This window comes from Microcebus murinus, chromosome 4 (assembly GCF_040939455.1).
Source record: "Microcebus murinus isolate Inina chromosome 4, M.murinus_Inina_mat1.0, whole genome shotgun sequence".
Lineage (NCBI taxonomy): Eukaryota > Metazoa > Chordata > Mammalia > Primates > Cheirogaleidae > Microcebus > Microcebus murinus.
In genome coordinates, this window is record NC_134107.1 from 69,685,480 (window position 1) to 69,701,552 (window position 16,073).

Sequence of the window (16,073 nt, forward strand, 5' to 3'; positions counted from 1 at the left end):
GAAGAAGTTAAATGAAGCATAACTTTAAAAAAATAACACTAAAGTGAACAGTTAAAAGTTTAGCATTTGGGTGAGTCTATAGGGCTTATTGGTCTCTCCCTACTTAAAAATCAAGATCTGCAAGAGCAGTAGACAAACTGCCAAGTACAGCAGAAGCCTGTAAGATTTCATGCAGTTGTTATTATAAACATTACCACAATCAACATTTCCCTTCATTCAGAAGTCATCAAGTGCACAGTGGCAGCACAGATACACACACAGACACCCAGCCATCTGGCAGCAAATGGCAGAATATTAAGCAAGGAAAAAAAATTGGTATTTCCCATGCCACCATCAGAATCGATTCTGCAACACACCCATGAAATCAGTAGATGCTAGGAAGAATATCTGCACATTGAAAATCTGAATGTGAAAACAAGTAATAGCTGAAAGGTTATGAGATTCTGCTACAGCAGTGGTTAATAGCATGCCAATTTATTGCAAAAAGGCTAGTTTTTGGTCACTTACGTATTGTGGAAAATGCATGCCATTCTGTTTTTCCCAGGGAGAACAATTACATAATGCAATAACACTGGATTAGAACAAGTACTTACACAACAGAAAATACAGAGAGCATTTTAGTTCACATGTACACTCACTAACTACCTAAAATCCCTTGTATTTTCAGTATCTAATGAAAGAACATCTATACAAAAACACTATCAAGGTTGACAAGGAAAATTTAGTCTTTGGCCTCATTTTTTTACATACACGATAGTTTATTGATTACAAATATCATTAAAACACAAAATAAATCAGTAGTGTCAATAGTGTACAATTTGGTGCATCTCATAAACAGGATTGCATCAGAGGTCTACCACAAGAAAAAAATGAGGCATTAATTAAAAGAATTTGTACTATAACATATATTTAATTAAAATTCCAATAAATTTGCTACATTAAAATATTTTTAAAAACCTTGACAGTGTTTAAGGATTAATAAAAAGGTTAGAAATGTAAAGAAATGTCAAAAGCAGTAGTTTATCTTAGGTAGTGAATCACATCATCAGCCCCAAATGTTAGCCATTAAATAGAAGCTCTAGAAAATACAAATATTTTAACAAAACCCTCAAGAGATGTTAAACATTACCATATATAACACAGCACCATAGATACTGCTATCTTAATATCGACTTACAGACAAATTCTACATGGTTAGAGATCTATTACATTTTAGTCAATATTAAGTCAAGTGCTAGCTATAAACTTCTGATATTTTATATAGATTAATACTAAATATAAGAAAATAAAGAAAATATTCATTGTATTTTAATATTAACGTTTGTATTTATATTATTCCCTATATATTATCAATGTGTAATTCACATCTGAGACCATAAAATATACTAGCCTAAACTTTCCATCCCACTCTGCTATAGTGGGAAAAACACTAATTTCAGAGTCAGAAGGGATGGATTTCTGCTTTTTTATTTTTTTGAGACAAAGTCTCACTCTGTTACCTTGGGTAGAGTGCCATGGTATCAATCTAGTCACAGCAACCTCAAACTCCCGGGCTCAAGCAATCCTTTTGCCTCAGCCTCCCGAGTAGCTGGGACTACAGGCATGAGCCATTGTGCCCAGCTAATTTTTTCTATATATTTTTAGTTGTCCAGATAATTTCTATTTTTAGTAGAGACGGGGTCTCACTCTTGTTCAGGCTGGTCTTGAACTCCTGAGCTCAAACAATCCTCCTGCCTAGGCCTCCCAGAGTGCTAGGATTACAGGCCTGAGCCACCAAGCCCGGCCTGGATTTGTTTAAATCTGCTTTTCAACTGCTTTGCACTTGGGCAAAAACAATCACATAATTTTATCTTTAAAATTGGGATGACAGGTGCTCAAACTCTCCCAAAGCGCACTGTTTACAAGCTTAAGATAGTGCGTATGTGCGTGCGTGCGTGTGTGTAGACACCTAAACATGTTTTATCATTAGTGATGGTAGTAACCACTATCTGTGAAAAATTACTGTGTTAAAAAAGTAGCTAAATTTCAATATTATTTCCCATTTATGAAGTCTGAAGCTAATAAAATTCAATAAATGTTATCAACATACTATTTTTAGCTCAGCCTTATTAATTTTAACATACGATTAACCAAAGGGAATCAGGGCAATGGTATGAAGTGGCTATACCAAGGACAATCGGTTTCTAACAACAACAGGAAGGCTATAATATGTTGCCTGTGTAATCAAAACACCGCTACTGACCCACTATTAGAAAAATGCATGTTCCAAATTCTTTCACAAGTAGTTTTCTCTGGCTGAGATTTGTTGGATTGCTAAAATATCAGCTGGCCAAGGATAGAGGAATAGCCACAAAGCTACTTTGGGCCTATTCATACCTTATAGTAATTAAAAACATTACTAGAACCTCTTCAGTAATAGATGCTAACTACTTAATTGGCAAATACAGTTACTACTCGCTATTCATGGATTCTGTATTTGCAAATTCACCCAATTGCTAAAATTCGCAGCCCCCAAGAATTTATTTAAATACTTGCGATGCTTTCCAGGTCATTCCTGCACATGTGTATAGTGGCAAAATCATATAGTGGCAAAAATCTGATTCACCCAATGCAGCTCATTTCCAGCTGAGGTGGAAAAGGTGACATTCTGCCTGTTTTAGCTCTCATACCAGACCAGAAGATGGAGAAGGTAGGGAAGTGGTCCATCATACTGCAAGAAGCTCTGGCTCTGGGGCCAGTTGGACTGGGCTAGAATTCCAACTCTGGTACCAGTTAGTGGAATAGCCTCAGGGAAGTCTTTTAACACTCTGAACCTTATTTTTTCTTTTGTAAAGTAAAGACAATACTATCTCTTCCAGAGATTTTTTTTGAAAATAGGATTTAAAATTATAATGTTTATGAAATATATATAAATATGTACATATTTCCCCTAGTAATAGTTCAGTGTTAGGGGTGACTTTAAGTAATTAACTGCCACAAATAATGAGAATCAACTGTATAAATTATAAGACAATACCAACAAAACCAAGCAAGTATAAATTTCTTCACCAATAGTGAAATCAGAAGAAAATTAAAGATTTTATGTTTTAGACAAGCTAAGTAATAAATTTTAGACCTGTAGTATAGTAACTAAGGGCATACGCTCTGCGGTAGCCTGCCTGAGCTCTAAAAATCCACCTAGTCACTTAAAAACTCTGTAACTCTGGGCATATTACTTAATAACTCTATGCCTCCATTTCCTCATTTGTAAAATGAGAATAATAACAGTTGCTAACACATAGGGTTGATATAAGGATTATCCAAAATAAAATCACATTATTATTTATTAAATGATGTCTAACACAAAGTAACCCTTAAATACATATTTAACTACTAAAATCTACCTGGCAAATATAGTCAACCAGCTTCCTTTAAGAGAAATACAAATTACTCAAACTTCTAAAACTCAGTAGCAATCTTTCTATTTATGCCTATCACTTTAAAAATGTTTTCATGTTACACATTTAACTAAATTATTCATTTGTTAGTATATGAGGAGCTTTTCCAACTCACCATTGTTGCAGCATTCCAAGCAGTTGTTGGTGCAACCTTTGGTTGCCAATTAGATCCTCCAGTTAACTTCTTTTCACCTGGCTGACTCCAATTTACATCACTTTAAATAAACATAAGTTGAGAAGAGTAAATGTTTCTAATTCTATAGAGCATATAAGATGCAGACTTGACATCTCTATATAAACAGTGGAGATGAAAGCCACATCAACCTCTAAATGACACAAAGGGAAAGAATACCAATATAAAACACTCACTTCTTAGTGGTTCCATTTCCAATGCCAAGATCTAGGAAAGGAGAAAAAGAAAGCATTTTAAAACTAAACTCATTTTAATAAAGCTACTTATTTTAAAGAAGATTAAAGAATCCAAAGATTACTTACTGCCCACAAGGTTGGCTAAAGATGAATCCAAGTCATCAGATACTAACTTGTTAGGTGGGAGTTTGGCAACAGGAAGACTCTGGTTCTGAGAGGCCACTGTTGGTTTGAGAAGTCCACCTAGTTCATCAAAGCCTTAAAGTTACAAACAGACGAAATAGAATTTGTAAGGAACTTTATGGTGCTACAGCTTACTAAGGGAGGTCTTTGCCTTTTCTCCTTATTTGTTCATTGGAAAAGTTCTCCAAAAAATAGGCATAAGTAAATGCCTTTAAAATGGAAACAGGATCAACTCCTAACTTGTCCAAAATAATAAATAAATAAATAAATAAAAAATAAAATGGAAAAAGGAATAATTCACCAGTTCATAGTGAACTGAGAAGGCTATACTTGTTTTGACAGAAATCATTTCTCTTATATCATGACAAATTATACTAAGGTTAAAGGGTATTAAGAGAAAAGCATTATGAAAGGGAAGAAAAATAGAATATAATTCCCCCCTCACCAAGCAAAACTTTCTGAAGACTCCCTTATAACTAAAGAAATACAGGCTGAAAATATATCTCTGAAAAAAATTCCTTTTACTTTAAGAATATTTTATAGACCTTTTTATACTCTTTAAAGTATAGAATATGAGAGCTAATCTAAATTATATCTAAGAAATTTCTAAACAACTCTAATTGCATTAATTCATCTAGCAAATGAAGGTATTTCTTGAAAATGAAAATAAAACATTAAAAGTTCTTTACTAAAGGGTGGAAGGTAAAAGCAAGTCCAACCAAACCAACCCTGTAAGGCTGCAGTCCTGAATCACCCCCTGACCCCACTGCTGGGCCACAGCCTGATAGGGATCCAGCTACAGTGCCCACCATACTCTACCCCACCACCCCTCCCCCATGGAAAATTTGTCTTCCATGAAACTTGTCCTGGTGACAAAAAGGTTGGGGACCACTGCTCTAAGGGACTCAATAGCATGATCTAGAAATACTACAGAGTTTGAAAAAGAAAAGTCACCAAAGATGGTAGCTTAAAAATATGAACAATTGGTCTCTATTTACTTTTTCCCAGGTAAAACAAACTCAAAAGGAAAAACTCAAAATGCATCAAAAAGGTATAATTATAAACCTACTAGTATAAAGAAAAAAAATAAATTCTTAGTCCATACATTCTTCATAAGTTTGATAAAGTTCTTACTTTATTGATAACTATTATATGCTATAAAGTTAAGAACATCTCAGAGAATATAAAAGAGTGTATTCTCTTTACATAGCTAAAATTTAATTTTTAACCAAATCAAAGGCCATCCCATGGTAAGAATAGAATTAATGAATATCAAAGTTTTATAAGAACTTCAAATTAATAAGGTATTAACAAAAACACAAGGTGAAAACCTGGCCCTGCAGATTTATAAAAGTCTTTTAAGACAAATAAACTTTAATAATGATCATTCTTAAAACAATAAAAAGCCCCTCTATCCACAGGTTTGATATTTATTATTTATACACAGACTATCTAAACAAGTTTAACATACCACAGGTTATATATTATCTTGGTTTTCAAAAAACAGCCAATTTTATACATTAAAATAAAAGGTTATTATCCATTTTCATAAAGGTAAAAATTATATCCCTTTTTAAGGCACAACACTATATATAGTTACCAACAACTTAGCATTCTATTGAGCTAAGTCTCATTTTTCCCTTTTATTTTGCTTTGGGACAAACAAAAGCTTCCCAGAGTCTACACTACCACCAGGAAAAGCATATTGACTAATAGTTCCTTAAGAGTTCTCGTTTGGTAGTTGGGGAGAACGGGGATGATTTCTTTGGCTACCCCAACTTAATCTACTTACACATACTAGAAGCAGCATTATCTTTCCTTACACAAAATCTAAATTATTAATAGAACATTTTAGTACTTTTAATAAAAATTTTTCTTACCCCCAGAATCTACAATAACGTTTGTAGATTTATTTCCAAACACAGATTCAAAGTCAACATTAAGGCCAGCTGAAGGATGTGGCTGTGCAACTGGAGAAGGAGTGAATCCTGAGAAAAACCAAAATGGAAAAAAAAGCTCAATTCTTTAAAAACACTACACTTAAAGCTTTTTAAAAATGATGACAATATAATGGAGAAAGCAATAAATTCCAAAACAAAAACAGCCAATTCCTCAAACAAAATGTTTTCTATACCACATTTCTTATGGTGATTCCATTTTCCATAACAAAATCATCCCAATGAAAAAACTAGCAAATGAACAACTGATGAAGTGCAAGTATGCTTCGTTACAGAAATAAAATCTTTGCTTATCTTTTTTTAATTTTGTATGCTGATAATCTTCTAAAAACTAAACAAAAATAAAATTACAAGATTTTGCATGAAGCAAAATATACATGCAACATAAGGGATCATTTGAGAATAAAATAAGAATTCTATGGTGCTTAAAAAAATATGAACCTTATTAGTATGCCCAAGATAAAAGTCTCTACTGCTATCTACCCATCTTCCATATTTCTCTCCTTCCTTCTTTACTCCCTTCCTTCCTTCAAAATTAATCAAAAACTAAATGGTTTAGGTTCACCTGGGAAGTGACAGGATTTTGAAAGTTGTAACCCACCAATCCTTACGTCCACCTGTACAAGTGATTTCAGAATACCAAAAAAAAGATATACCATTTTCAACTCTGAACCACCCTCTAACTTCAGCTTACTACTCCCAACAAGGGGGCTAACAAGTATACTATCAAACATGCTAATTAACCTAACTAACTCTAGCCTGAAACACCAAACCATAAACAGGAAGCCTTATTCTATCTGCCTGTGTTACACTGACACTAATGGTATAAAAGCAAACATACCAGGCTCATATGAACCATATAAGCTGGTATACATCAAAGATACTACTTTAAGTAGCATCTTATATCCTACAATAATGAATATTCCGTAGGGCACAAATTTTTTGAGAATGTACCAGTTTGATCTTATTCCATACTTAACCCTTAAACTACACTTACTCAAAGACACTGGTCATACAATGAGAACACAAACACCATCAAAATACAAAATAGGCCGGGTGCGGTGGCTCACGCCTATAATCCTAGCACTCTGGGAGGCTGAGGCAGGCGGATTGCTCAAGGTCAGGAGCTCGAAACCAGCATGAGCAACAGTGAGACGCCGTCTCTACTATAAATAGAAAGAAATTAATTGGCCAACTAATATATATATAGAAAAAATTAGCTGGGCTTGGTGGCGCATGCCTGCAGTCCCAGCTACTTGAGAGGTTGAGGCAGGAGGATTGCTTGAGCCCAGGAGTTTGAGGTTGCTGTGAGCTGGGCTGACGCCACGGCACTCACTCTAGCCTGGGCAACAAAGTGAGACTGTCTCAAAAGAAAAAAAAAAAGATACAAAATAATCTAATAATACAAATCTCCTGCCTAGTCATCAAAAAATTCCTAGAATTCTAGACTTACCGATTTAGTAACATTTTAAAGTATACAAGCTGTTTAAGAATTAGACCATGGGCTTACCGGTTCTTCTCATAACTCTTTATATAAAAAGCCAATGTAACTACTCAAATGGTTAATTATGTGCTCATGCTATCATTACAGTGTTTAAGTAGTATATATATTTTGTTCTTTAAATCATTCTAGTAACAGCCTTCGCTATGATATCACTAACTTTTAGATCATACATGAAACAATTTAAAACTAGACCAATATATCAAATTTCTATTTTTTCTTGCTATTTTTGTCCCAGCCTTCCAGAATATGGCTGATATCCCAGAGATAAGCCTATTCTTCATAGTAATATAGAAATGACTTCATTTCTTTCTATAAAGAGAGGAGCCATCTCCTGAGGTAGCTAGGGGCACCAATTACAATATTATTACCCCAAAGTACAAAAGGTCAAAAGAATATAAAGTAATCCAGAACTTGTATCTCAAATTTTAAAAGCCTCTATGTAGACAGATGAAAAAAAGTAAAAAGGAAACTTTTAATAAATTGCAATAGCTGATTAGCTATCAAGGAAGGAATCAGTGTGTTTCCAAAGCAGCAATCTTTTTTTTTTTTTTTTTTTTGAGACAGAGTCTCGCTTTGTTGCCCAGGCTAGAGTGAGTGCCGTGGCGTCAGCCTAGCTCACAGCAACCTCAAACTCCTGGGCTCAAGGGATCCTCCTGCCTCAGCCTCCCAAGTAGCTGGGACTACAGGCATGTGCCACCATGCCCGGCTAATTTTTTTTTTTTTGTATATATTAGTTGGCCAATTAATTTCTTTCTATTTATAGTAGAGACGGGGTCTCGCTCTTGCTCAGGCTGGTTTCGAACTCCTGACCTCGAGCAATCCGCCCGCCTCGGCCTCCCAGAGAGCTAGGATTACAGGCGTGAGCCACCTCGCCCGGCCCCAAAGCAGCAATCTTTTAAGTAATTAACGAGTGCTTATAACACACACACACCATCAAGGTAACAGTTTTGCATTATCATTTAGATGAACATCATCAGCTTAATGGCCTTTTGTCTAGAGTCACTTTTTGGATAAAAGGACTGACAACATTTAATTTAATTTAACTTTTTTAGCTTAATTCAGTGAATTTAAACATTTAATTTTTAAAAGTTACTTAAAACAAAGATCAAACCAGTATCATTTCAAAGGAGAAAGTTTAGAAACAAACAAAAAAATGAACAGGCTCTCAGAGTTAGGGTTAACTTTATGATATGATCATTACATTATCCTGCCTACTCTTTCATCTAACTAAAGCCCAGAAAGAACACTTTGTCACTGACCAGCACCAGTCCACAGATTAACATTTGGAAACCACTGCCCTGAAGGGTAAATCTCAAGAGACAACAATTAACTAACTGAAAGGTACAAGATTGACAAGCTTTGGAGACAGAAAGGCATTCCAAACACCTTAAAGAAAAATTAGCTGGGCTGTTAATAGTAGTTCCATGGTAAATTAGGCTTCCTACTTTTTTGTGAAAGTAACTGCAATGATTTATTAAACCCTATTAAATACTATGCAAGGGTTTTATAAACAGAATATTATTTAAACCCTATGAAGTAGGGTTAAATACTTGCTTAAAGTCACATGGTTAATGAAAAACTAGAATTCAAACCCAAGTTCACCAGAGATCCAAGTATATTCTATAAAATACTCTCATAAATTCTGTTTTTAAATATATTTAGGCATGCCTAATTCTTACTGCCAGTCAAGAACCTTAACTCTAGTGTCACACACACTTCCTAATGCCAATTTAAAGGAATAACTGCTATGCACACACACACACACACAAAAATTTGGTAGACTTTATGAGGTTTTATTGCTATTGTACTAGCCTAAAATATATTTAGAAAGACAGGTGAACACACATAGAATTACAAATTCCATAAGCTTGTAATATTAAAATGTACATACTTTACTAAAAATTTAAAATCCTGAGTGTAAAGTAAGAAGATGATCATTTTTAATTAGAGGAAAACAAAAGTAGGCAAAAGCTGGTGTGTTCTTCAAAAGCAAACAAGTATATATTTTTCTTACCAAGTTTTTATAAAAAAAACTCATTTTAAGAACAAAAAAAGAAATCCCTCTTGCATAAACAGATAAATTTTAAAGATACTATTACCTACCTCCAAATAAGCCAGCTACAGCAGAAGTAACATGGCACATAAGGGTAGTATTAGCATTAACCTGAGTGCCACAAAAAATTCTGACAAGGCATACAAGGTACAAGGCACAAGGCATGAAGGGGGGCTGAGTGGGGGGTGGGAAGGAAGGAGGCAGGCAGGGAGGATGGAGAGAAAGAAGAGAAAGTAGAAAAAAGAAAGAGAAGAGGAGGAACAGTTAGGAGTAGGATGGGTAATTGAGAAATACAAAATAAAACAAAACAAAAAATGAGGAGTCTGAGCACTTGGCATTCTTTTTAAAAAATTCTATTAAAAAAATATTATGTTTACAACAAAAAAAAGATAGAGTCTCACTCTATTGCCCGGGCTAGAGTGCCATGGCATCAGCCTAGCTCACAGCAACCTCAAACTCCTGGGCTCAAGAGATCCTCCTGCCTCAGCCTCCCAAGTAGCTGGGACTACAGGCATGTGCCACCATGCCCGGCTAATTTTTTCTATATATTTTTAGTTGGCCAATTAATTTTCTTTTTATTTATAGTAGAGATGGGGTCTCGCTCTTGCTCAGGCTGGTTTCGAACTCCTGACCTTGAGCGATCCTCCTGCCTCGGCCTCCCAGAGTGCTAGGATTACAGGCGTGAGCCACCACGCCCAGCCTACAACAAAATTTTTTTAAAAATCAACACATTACTGCATCTCATTAGAAAAAGAAATATGATGCTGTTAGGTTTTTAGCCAAATACTAACCTGTCCTATAATGTGTGGTTTTACAGATGAAGAAGCAGGCCAGATCCTTTCACAGAAACTCCCATTTGTGGCATACTTAAGACCACAACCCACTCTCCACTTAACTATTCAGTGTTCCTGAAGCTTCAGTGAGGACAAACTACCTATTACACTGATCATCATGTCAAATAAATGTCTTCCTTCTGGCACAGTTGGAGGGTATCTAAATATGAGGCTATTCATGAATTTCCTGTATTGTTCTTAATCCTATAGAGCAGGAGTTGGTGATCTTGTATGTATTTAAAAGGCACGAAAGAATTACTGCAATCAATTATTACACTTTGAGTGTATATATATATATGGTTTCACCTATTAGACTAGTTACATATAACCAGGACACCTGACTTGAAACTTCTCCAATCTCCTTCCACTATTAACTTGTTTTCTAGGTATTTCCCTCCTTCCTTTCCTTTCTAATAGAATAGTTACGAAGTGTTTATTTACATGATCTGTTTAGGGTACATATACGACTTTCTGCATGCTGCTTTAATCAAATATTTAAATTTACATAACCTTAAGCTAAGTTTCCTAAGTTTCTCAGAACTGAATAAAAGCAGTTTTACCATCTTTTCAGAGGCAGTTAGCATCTTTTTTGGCAGGATTCAAAAACATTTATTTCAGCTTTAGTATATACTTAAGAACTTTTTATTCCTGTATAAGCTTGGTGTAAAATTTTGCCTTGTTATGGGTTTTTATACTGCAATTACAGGATATTCAAAAGTCAAGGTGCCTTCTCGTTTTACTAGTTAAAATGGAGCATACACTTCCTACTTTTTATCTATCCAGGCTAACAATAAAGTGAAACCCTTAAGAATAGGAAGATGGGTATGTATGGATTTTAGACAATACAAAATTGCAATGTGCAACATTTAAAAAAGAAAAAAAAGATTAAAGATTACTGCTAAAAGTGATAACCACCCTCTATCCCAGTACAAAGGAAAAAAATTAAGCACATATGAACATGTAAGCTTAAGAGATGTTACTTTTCAGCCAACTTTTCAAACTAAAACAAGATGCTACATGTGATGTTAGACAGCTAGAGTATTGCACTATAACTTGATAGAGAACAAAACACTAAAAAGTTCAACATCAAAGGAAATTTTCTTTCCTAAAAGCTTGTATTATATAAAATTAGGGATGCTAGTGTCAAAGAAATCTCACTACAGTATTGCTGTTTAGTTTACTTTAGAATTTGATATTAAAATCTAACATAATTATTGCAATGCTTTAAAAGTAATTAATGGATACGTAAAAAATACTTAGGCAGTATAAACATTAATTGGAAAAAAAAGGTTAAATGGTACTTTACCAACAAACATTTCATGAGTAGGTGTCCTAGTAGTAAAAGTGGATACATCTGAAGAAATGGGAAGGTGAACATCACCACTACTTTTTGTGAGGAAAGGATTTAAGCTTGGAATGGCATCATCAACAGCATCTATAGTAGCAGAGAAAGGATCTGTGCAGTCCAAATGTATTACAGCAAAATGAAGAAAGGAAGTAAATAAATTAGTATTGTAATTAGTCAAAAGATGCAAAGTGAAAAGTTGTAGCTACATTACTGTTTATTAATTTTAAATGCAAAAATATCTAATCACCAAGATGAAAGAACTGCATTTAACATATTTTAAAATGAATCTTCAGAAAAAAACCAATAGTCAGGTAGTTTAAAGAGAGAGAATAATAACCAAGATGCTCTTATAAAAGACCCACCCACCCTGCACCTATCTTCCCCCGCCTCAGGTGGGAGTATATTGGCTTTGTTGGTATAGCTCTGTTTACTCAAATAATTGATATAAATAATTGGTATGTATTTGATATAATCAAACTTTCAAAAAAAGATGGAGAGTAATGACAAATTAGGGACAAGAAGCTGTTTCTAGTGTGTATAGATAACTCCTATATAGGTTCAAAGGTAGGAAATAAAAAATAAAGATCTAAGGATGGTAAAAGAAATTTTAGACAATTAAGAAAAGAGATGGAAGACTGCCCATTTAATAGACTGGGAACAGGACTGAGGGTCTAGCTAAGACCTTCAAAGTCTTTAAATGATTTGCTAAAGGAACAAGTGTTAATGTATACTATTATCAAATCCTATATTTAATATTCTAGAATCAGATACTTTCTGTACCTACCTTATTCAAGATAATTGTCATTCTAATGACTGAAAGTTATCTTTCCTACCTTCTTAAGATTTAGAGTTAACTGAAGAGAGAGAGAAATAAAAAGCAGCAAAAATACAGTGTCATAATTTTTTCATTGTAAAACAAGTAAAAATGAAAAGAAACTCCTATACTTCCAATCAGCAGCCTATTCTTATCTATACTAATCTAGTTCTGGGTTGTCACTGAAATATACGGTAGAACCTTCACAGTATTAGGCACTATATTTTACTCTTAAGACTGTATGACTGACCAATAAGAAGGCAACAATGGCCTCAGGAACAGCTCATTTCCTATAGGCACACTTCCCTGAAGTCAATAAATTCAAGGCAAGTGTTCTACAAATCCAAATACAAATGTTTGAAAAAGGAATACATCAAGAAAATACTAAGATCATGGATTTAAACATAATTTTATTTTCCTTGAGACAGGGACTTGCTCTGTTAGCCCAGCTAGAGTGTAGTCGCATCATCACATAGCTCACTGCAACCTCAAACTCCTGGGCTCAAGCAATCCTGCCTCAGCTTCCCAAGTACCTGTGACTACAAGCATGTGCCACCGTACCTGGCTAATACAACTTTTAAATAATTTTATTTTTTTGTATGACATGAGAGCTTTTCTAGGAATTAAACATTCCTATGGACCATCAATTCACAAATGTACCAAAATTTGCTGATTATACTATTCCAACTCATCCACTCCCCAGTAAATGGAACACTGGGGAAAACAGGATCTGAAAAAATAATTCAGAAATAAAAAGTAGAAAACAGTCAGATATAAGAAGTTGGTTTTTTGTATTAAAATAAAAATGTACTGATGGCCACTCTAATTCCTTCTTGCATAAGATGGGAACTACATTAAGTTTAGACTTGACCAGTTAGGTTGAAAGTGCTATTTTTAAATACGTGGTATTGGCATGGAGTTTCTAAAGGACATTATATTTTGTCAGATAAGTAACAAAAAGCATCTCTCTAGTCTTTCATACAAAAAAAAGCCATGAAAAAAATCATTTTTATAAAAGGACACACATTTGTATAACAGATCCATTGGTTTACGATGAGACATAATCAGGAAAGGTTACTAGTTATCTGCTGTTTTATCAACTGATACTGTTTTATCCAAGCACCTAATTTCAATCATTTCCTATTATATGAAACATTCTAGAGAAGAATATGCATAAACATGTACAAGTATATTTATATTTAGATCAATCAGACAATAAGGAAAAACAGCTTCTAGTCTACTTGATAGAACACTAGGTAATCTGGATGATATTAATCTATTAATGGAACTTATACTGTAATAATAAAAATAAATTCATTAAGATATGATGATAATGTTCCAGCTATTCCAACTTTAACTTTATCTACTAGACTGGCAACTCCACTGTAAATACCTTAAAAATTTTAAAATAGTTTTGCCCATTATTTTTATATTACTCATTTGAAAGTGTAATTTTATGTTACACTAGAGTCATGAAGAAAAAATCCAAAAAAGTGAAAACAAGGACTAAAATAGCAGCACAGGCATACTATAGTCTTGAGGTCCTAAATAATTAATATCACATTTACACACAGAAAAGTTATTTTTTCATAAAGTGTTGTATGTTTCATGCCAACTAAGAATAAAGTAAACTTCAGAATGAATGATTCTTTTACACTTAAATTTTGAAATCTTGCTTCAAATACTCAACAGTTCCCTGAGCTAATAATATTGTATACTTTTAGATCTACTATAACTCAAAGTTTTCAGATGACAACCTAAGTCTTCTCAATATTAGTATTCAATACCAAGTGCTTCTTTAGACTCCAGATCATTTCTTAAAAAACCAAAGCCTCATTAATAATGCAACGAGGCAAACAGGAGAGCTTGTATCCTCTTCTCAATTTCATTTTTAGGTGGAATCTTAAATGTCTTTCCTATAAACACACAAACTTTTCTTTTCCTTAATTAAACCTTATTACTAACCGGGCTGTGCCTAGAAATACACATCACCTCTGTGATGTTTGTAAGAAAACAATTAAATACTAGGTCTCTTAATAGCATCCATTTTTAACTGAGGAAAGCAAGAGAAACATAGAGCTCTGGGGATTATAAAAAATCATACCTTTGCTTTATTCACATGCTATAAAAGCAACATGATATAAAATGTTACATAAAGTGTTCAGGTAAAAGGTTAACTTCAAACGATCTCAAGCATTTACTGTTATGATCAAGTCTTCTCATATCTAAGATTTATTTATCTTAGGCTAAAATTTTTTAAAAAACTTCTCAATTTGAACATCATGGATATGAGCTCTGAATGAATTAGGAAGAATGAAAGTTCTTGCCTTAAAATACTCTCGTTATCCAATCATGCAGAAATCATAATCCTGAAACTATCATCAACTCAGAAGACAAATATCTTTATATAAAAGTCAAGACATGATTTAATTCTGCTTAAATCAAGGGGCTCATAGTAAAGATAATATTCCTTTCCTCATATGTACCAAGAAGCTAGCTTTTGGAAAAATAATAGTGCAATTTCTATTGCCTCTGTTCCCATTGTACTTGATCTGTACTTTTAATCTCACTACTTGTATACAGCAAGTTGAATATTAAAATATGGGAGAAATTTTTGTGGAAATAGCACATAAAGCAAAATAACCTAAAATAGAAAAATAAAACACTATTAAATGTATTCCAACATGCTATATTCACATATAGACTTGGAAAGAATAATTTCTTCTGACAGGATATAGAACAATTCTTAGAGACTGAAATTACTTAAAATTAGTCTTCCAAAGTAAATCTTTTTGCTTTCATATATGAGTTTAACAATTTCAAGTATAAACCTTGTCATTGTTAGAATGAATTGTACACGGTGCCCAGACAAAAAAATTAAGAATTTCACAGTTCGGTTTCTTTGAAATGTTAAATACGTCAATTTCATTAAGCTGTCTATAAAACTTTTAGTCTGTTTAGAAAAACAACTCCTCAGCCATAGTTTTAGAAAGACAAATACATTTTTTTAAGAAAGGAAATAACTCACAACTCCTTAAATGGTTATGTTAATTCTACTAACCTTAGATATAATATCCTTAAAGCAATTTACAATAAGGTAGAAAATAAGCACATAAGTTTGGCAGATTAAAAATCCTAAAATCAGGACTTATTAGGATATTTTAAAAGTCCTTTCTTAACCTTAATTTGCTGCCTACTGTTCACTATGAAATAATTCTAAAATACTTATTGACCTAAACTATCTTATCACGTTTAGAAATTACTCTAGATAGTAAGATTTAGCTGTACCTTGAAACAGCTGTACTTTGTAACCTAGCCAGAAGAAGAGAAAATGTCGACTTATTCTACAAACATTTACAAACTACCTATTATATATCAAGAAGTGTTTTAGGCACTGGGGATATAGCAATGAACAAAATATTTAAAAATTCCTGCCTTCACAGAACTTACATTCTAGCATGAAAGTAGCACCTTAAAATAATAAAACAAAAAATGTTCTTAAAATTCAAATCATTAAAATTAAAAAGCTCACTAGAATAATTTATTTTTGCTATGAAATGTAAGCCTATTAATT

General features: G+C 33.5%; 1 protein-coding gene across 20 annotated transcripts in view; it reads right to left on the reverse strand.

Annotated features, from left to right (window-relative positions):
• PICALM (phosphatidylinositol binding clathrin assembly protein) overlaps positions 1 to 16,073 on the reverse strand; it is a 98,751-nt gene that overhangs the window by 18,238 nt on the left and 64,440 nt on the right. For 2 of the 20 annotated variants that reach the window (XM_012738693.2, XM_012738701.2), the window contains exons 13-18: positions 11,644 to 11,793; positions 5,870 to 5,977; positions 3,933 to 4,064; positions 3,807 to 3,837; positions 3,553 to 3,652; positions 508 to 531 (exon numbers count right to left, since the gene is read on the reverse strand). In XM_012738693.2, the coding sequence (XP_012594147.1) occupies positions 508 to 531; positions 3,553 to 3,652; positions 3,807 to 3,837; positions 3,933 to 4,064; positions 5,870 to 5,977; positions 11,644 to 11,793 (545 nt within the window). Of the gene's footprint in view, positions 1 to 507; positions 532 to 3,516; positions 3,653 to 3,806; positions 3,838 to 3,932; positions 4,065 to 5,869; positions 5,978 to 11,643; positions 11,794 to 16,073 lie in introns of those variants that run through there. The other 18 variants (XM_012738705.2, XM_012738699.2, XM_012738703.2 and 15 more) reach the window with 14 other exon arrangements.